This window comes from Nomascus leucogenys, chromosome 7b (genome assembly GCF_006542625.1).
Source record: "Nomascus leucogenys isolate Asia chromosome 7b, Asia_NLE_v1, whole genome shotgun sequence".
In the NCBI taxonomy this organism is placed as follows: Eukaryota; Metazoa; Chordata; class Mammalia; order Primates; family Hylobatidae; genus Nomascus; species Nomascus leucogenys.
Window position 1 is genome coordinate 7,587,057 of NC_044387.1, and position 6,000 is coordinate 7,593,056.

The following is a 6,000-nucleotide window of genomic DNA, read 5'->3' on the forward strand; positions in this document are numbered from 1 at the left end:
GCAGGAAGTAGGCACCTGGTGTGCTGCACCCTGGCCCACCGCCTGCTGATGCACAGGCTCTCTGGTACCCCCATTCCTCGGGGAGGGCACAGCTAACAATCTTCAGTTGCTTTTTCTCTGTCCTCTGTTAACCCTTCAAGGCCCTAGCAGCATGACAGGAAAACAGACCACACGCAGTCTGTGCTGGGGACTAGAGAGCGAGGCCCCAGGTTGGCCTCTGCTGTGGGCATCTCCAGCCGCCTGCCCCTGGAAAGCCTGTTGGTGGCTCAGGATGAGTGTGGATGGCATGAACTCGCACTAGCACTGGCTCCACCTATGCTCCTTCGGAAGGAGCCCTGAGCCCCAAGGCTCCAGTGCCCTCCCCTTGCGGGGGCGGGGGCCTCACCCTCTGCCAGCCCTGTGCTGAGGGCCCTGTGGCCTCCCCTTTCTTGCAGTGTGAGCAGCTACGAGAAGACCCAGAGCTATCCCACCGACTGGTCAGACGATGAGTCTAACAACCCCTTCTCCTCCACGGATGCCAATGGGGACTCGAATCCATTCGATGATGATGCCACCTCAGGGACGGAAGTGCGAGTCCGGGCCCTGTATGACTATGAGGGGCAGGAGCACGATGAGCTGAGCTTCAAGGCTGGTAGGTGGGCTCCCCAGCATCCAGGGGAGGAGGGCTTCCAACCTGCAGGTTGGGGGGTCTTTTTTGTTTTTTAAGTCTGGAAAAGTTCTTGCTAGTTTCACTTGTGAATCACTGCAGGCCCTTCCCCAGTGCCCTGGCTTCATTGTCAAAAGCAGCCAATTGGCTGGATGTGGTGGCTCATGCCTGTAGTCCCAGAGCTTTGGGAGGCCGAGGTGGAAGGATCGCTTGAGCCCAAGAGTTTGAGACCAGCCTGGGCAAAATGGCGAAACCTGTCTCTACAAAAAATACAAAAAATTAGGCCAAGCATGGTGGCTCATGCCTGTAATCCCAGCACTTCGGGAGGCTGAAGCAGGCAGATCACTTGAGGTCAGGAGTTCGAGACCAGCCTAACCAACATGGTGAAACCCTGTCTCTACTAAAAATACAAACATGAGCCAGGCGTGTGGCGGGACGCCTATAATCACAGCTACTCAGGAGGCTGCGGCAGGAGAATCACTTGAACCTGGGAGGTGGAGGTTGCAGTGAGCCGAGATTGCACCACTACACCCTAGCCTGGATGACAGAGCAAGACTTTGTCTCAAAAAAAAAAAAAAATTACCTGGGCTAATTTTAGTGGCACATGCCTGTAGTCCCAGCTATCTGGGAGGCTGAGGTGAGAGGATCACCTGAGCCCAGTAGATTGAGGTTACAATGAATCATGATTATACCACTATACTCCAACCTGGGCAACAGAGCGAGACCCTGTCGCAAACAAACAAACAGACCCTGTCTCAAATAAATAAACAAACAAAAGTAGCATATTAGCCGGGCGTGCTGTTGCATATACCTATAGTCCCAGCTGCTCGGGAGGCTGAGGCAGGAGAATCGCTTAAACCCAAGACGATGCAGGGAGCCATGTTCATACCACTGCACTCTAGCCTAGAAGAGAGAGCAAGACCCGATCTCTTAAAAAAAAAAAAAAAAGTAGGCTGGGTGTGGTGGCTCACGCCTGTAATCCCAGCTACTGGGGAGGCCAAGAGAATCCCTTGAACCTAGGAGGTGGAGGTTGCAGTGAGCTGAGATCATACCACTGCACTCCAGCCTGGGTGATGGAGTGACACACTCCTTCTCAAAAAAAAAAAAAAAAAAAAAAAAAAAGAAAAAGAAAACTGCTATCTTAGCACCTCAGGAAGCTGGAGTGGCCTAGGGCCAAAGCAGACCCACAGCAACCCAGATTCTTCCCTCTCTCTTGCCCTCTTTGTGAAGCTCCCCCAAAAGCAGCATCTACCACTCCAAGAGGGAAGCTGGGCCAGAACTCAACCCACACAGGCTGAAGTGTGCCCTTGCCCCTAGGCTACACTTGTGGGAAAGGTGGCCTTACCACCACCACCCAACCCCCCACTCAGCAGGGAAGCCAGGGCCTGGGGGCTGTGCCCAATGGCCTAGCTTCTAACCAGCCTTCAGCCTTCTCCCCTCAGCACCCAGAGTGCCAGCCTGCTGTCCCCAGACACTCATCCCCTGGGCTGGTTATCAGCTGCCTCTGCTGAGTTTGAGAAGTTGGGTTTTTTTGGTTTTTTGGATTTTTTTTTGATGTGCCTTTAAGCCATCTTCATCCAGTTTCTGATATCTTTGGTTGGGGTTGTTACCCCTGACTTTGTTGGTTTATTTGTTTATAATTTCTGACGCCTTTTCAATCCTTCCTATTGGGTTTGACAGTAATTTTGTAGATTTAAAATGTTTCTTCCAGATCCAAGTAAATTGTCAAAAGCAAACTGTTTGAAATGAAACTTGTAATCACCAGTTCACATTTGCACAACGTGAAAGCTTTCCTGTCCGTTCTATTTTCTGTGTTATCCTGCTTTTTAACAATGCAAAATTAGCTCCCAGCCAATGTGGCTTGACTTCAGTCTCTTGCGGTGCTCTGGCTGTTTGCCACATGGTAGTGTGGGGTTACAGGCCTCATCCTAGCCTCGGTAGCCTGGATGCAGGCCTGTGAGAGCACAGCAACCCACTGAAGGCGGGACAAAAGAAACGCCAGGGGCCCGAGGCACGAAGCGGTGGGAAGAGATGGTGGTTCATCGTGGCTGCTGCCCTGTGGCCCCTGCATCTGCTCCTGATGTCTCTGGGTCAGATCTGCAGGAGCGCTGGTCTGGCAGAAGCAGCAGGACAGTGGGAGGTGGAGCCAGTGCTTAGGCATGTCCCGCCCTCCCAGGGTTCTTTACACTTAATCTACACAGCACCCCCAGTCCACAGATGAGGGCCACAGGCCCAGGGAGTGGAGGCAGTTGGTCCAGGTCTCCCAGCCAGTGAGTGGTGGCTGTGGGATTTGAGCCCAGGCAGTCCAGGGAGCACTGGAAGCCCCAGGTATTAGCTCCGCAGGCATCTTGACCAGCATTGCTGCCATACAAAATCCAAAGCATCAGGGAAATGCTAAACCAGGGGGAAAACTGCATCTAATTCTGAAAAATGGACCAAAAAATGCCAAAGAGAGTTACAAAACTACAAACTTAACAATAAAGGCAAAACAGCACTGGGGTTATTTCTTTCCCACCAATTGCTTGCTCCTGACGAGGTCCGAGCCAGCAGGCCCAGCTCGCCTTCCCTGCAGTGAGTTACCAGCCAGAAGCGCACAGGCCCTTGCCTACCCCTGGGCTCTGAGCTGCACTGCTTCCCTAACCTGGCAAATGCCAGACCTGGGGCTCCACCCTAGTGCCACCTCCCCCTCACCACCCTAGTCTGCCTCCTTGAGACCAGGATCCATCAGTTCCTCTCATCTCTGTATCTCCTCCTCTACCCAAGGCCTGGCCAGAAGTAGGAGGTCCATCAGGTTGGAACAAACAAAAGATAAATGGAACCATGTTAATACATTAGAGCCACAGGGAGATTCCAGAACAGCACCAGGGGCTCCTTCTCAGGGTGTCAGGAAGGGTGGACACATGGCACCGGGCACAAGTCCTCAGCCAGGTGCTGGGGATAGAATGACAGGTATGACTGTCAGACATGGTCCCTTCCCCTCTCGCAGCCTGGAAGTTGCAGAGGAGAGGGATTAGCAAAGGCAGAGAGACCCCAGAGACAGCTGCTGGGAGAAAGGCGGCCGGGGCCCTGGTGGGGAGGACAGAAGAGGCCCAGCGTGAGGGAGGGGCACGACCGAGGGAGGACTCCTGCCACCTGGCCAGGGTGGTGAGGCAGGCACAGCCCTGCGGAGCTCGACGCCGCAGTCTCAGTGGGAGCCACTGTGGCAGCTGAGAGCAGCTTGCTCTAAATTACTGTGTGAGACTGTCATCTCTAGATCTGTCAGAGGCCTGTGACCAAAGAGGCAACTTAAAATGAAATGACCAGGCCCTTGGCCTGCCCGCCACAGAATGCCTGGCCCTCCACCCTCTGTGGGCCCAAAGCTCGTGAATGCGGCTCTGTAGCCCACCGTCAGTGTCACACGCTCTCATGGAGACGGCTCCCACTTTGTCTTGCAGGGGACGAGCTGACCAAGATGGAGGACGAGGATGAGCAGGGCTGGTGCAAGGGACGCTTGGACAACGGGCAAGTTGGCCTATACCCAGCAAATTATGTGGAGGCGATCCAGTGATAAGCCAGGGGACAGGCCAGCGGGGGGACGGAGGTGGCAGGCCCAGGAGCCTCAGCCAGCCATGTGGGCATCCACTCCTTTTCCTGCAAGAGATGATGGTTCCATTGCTCTTGGCTTCATGGTGTTCCTGGAAGGCAGATGAGCTGGTCATTTCGCCTGGGACTTGGCATCTTTCCGAGTGCAGCTGGAGGGATCTGAGTGCAGGAAGACGCAGAACAACAGAAATAGCCACCCCTCCCCGCCCACTGTGCCTGTTGGCCTATCATAGATCTCTATGTTCTTGACTTTGTCTCTCCTTTCCAAGTCAATGGTGGGTTACACTGATCTTGTTCCACTGATTACTCTCTGACGAGTCCATCACCTGCAACTTAAATGAACAAGCTTACATCCCATTTTCTGAGTGAAGATTTTGAGGTTTTTAATTTAAAGGCTGTGTACAGTTACACTTTTTTATATACCTGTTCTGTTCATTTCGACTTAAATTATGGCACAGATTGATGCGCACCAGTCTTGAGGAAACGATCTCCCTATTCCCATGCCCTGTGTAGGCTTAGCCTCAGGTGGCAGATAATGTTTGAGGAAAGGAATTATGGCAGGAGGGTGGGACCGGGTTATGGTCAGGTTTCTATTGGGAATGCTCTTCGTGCTTTTGGGCATCTGAATGGAAGCTTTAGATAGAATCTTAGGTAGAACTCCCCCAAATCGCCATATTTAAAAATTATTTTCACTCTATTCTTGCTTAAAACTGTACTCTTTTGCAAATTAACAATTTTATCAGTGATTCAGAGTTAAAAAGAAGAGTTAACTTTTCACGCAAATGCATCTGTAGATAAAGATGCTTTATATTAGACTGTCATGTCTCAGTGTATATCTGTATATATTATTTGATATTCAGAGAATCTAAAGCACTTGTCTACTGTTTTAATGAGATTTAACAGCTTTTAACAGTGAGTTTCGTTTGTAAACTGCTTGAAGTCTGTGGCATTCAGGCACACGTCTGGCTGGCCGGCTGGGTCTCCTCCCGGGCTCAGTGGGCCTGGGGCCTCCCTGACATGGTGCCTGCTGGAGGGAGGCTTGTCACCGGCTGACTGCTGGTCCGGCTTCTGACGGGCCTTTGTCCTGGTTCCGTAGCAGAACACTGTAAAAGTGCCTGCATCTTTGCAGTCGTTGCAGATTTCAGTCGTCGTATTACTTGTACACAAACAAAAGCTGGGTCTTACCCACAGCACAAGTCTCTGCGGCTGCCCAGAGTCGCCAAGGAGCAGGTGCTGCAGCCAGAGCTACACTGTGGTCACATGGGGCAGGTGGGGGTGGGGGAGAACCTGTATTTTATGTAACTCAGCAGTGCCCGCCGCCATCACGAGCTATGCATTTACTCCGTTTCCAGTGAGCAGATGTCTTGCTTGGAAAGTGGACCTGTGTCTGTGTCTGTGTCTGTCATGAGAACTTACCAGCAGAAATCCTCATTTCTGTGCTACAGATTTACCAAAAATTGTCAAGTCTTTTCAGTTTTAAGAGTTCCTTTAAATGTATAGTATTTTAGGAAAAAATCAATAAACAGTTGATCTCGTGCATATGGAAGTCCCTTTGCCATCATCTGTCTTCACGCCCACTTCATTGGTGGGGGTGGCCTCCCTGGGGCTTACTAGCTTTGGAGCTGGGCAAGATCCAGGGCACAGGACCCCTGCCCAAAAGACCATGGCCCACTGCCCCTGCCAAACTGGAGGTTGGGGATTTGAGGCACCTAAGCCCCTTGGGGTTCCCTTCTCCCCAAGACCTGCTGTGGCTTGACCTGGGCTTCCCCACG

General features: G+C 52.1%; 1 protein-coding gene across 6 annotated transcripts in view; it reads left to right on the forward strand.

Annotated features, from left to right (window-relative positions):
- Positions 1-5,771, forward strand: part of PACSIN2 (protein kinase C and casein kinase substrate in neurons 2) — a 143,980-nt gene extending 138,209 nt beyond the window's left edge. For 4 of the 6 annotated variants that reach the window (XM_030815416.1, XM_004088413.3, XM_030815420.1 and 1 more), the window contains 2 exons: positions 435-631; positions 4,081-5,769. In XM_030815416.1, the coding sequence (XP_030671276.1) occupies positions 435-631; positions 4,081-4,193 (310 nt within the window). In that variant the 3' untranslated portion in view covers positions 4,194-5,769. Of the gene's footprint in view, positions 1-434; positions 632-4,080 lie in introns of all 6 variants that reach the window. The other 2 variants (XM_030815418.1, XM_030815419.1) reach the window with 1 other exon arrangement.
- Positions 5,772-6,000: the final 229 nt, after the last annotated feature.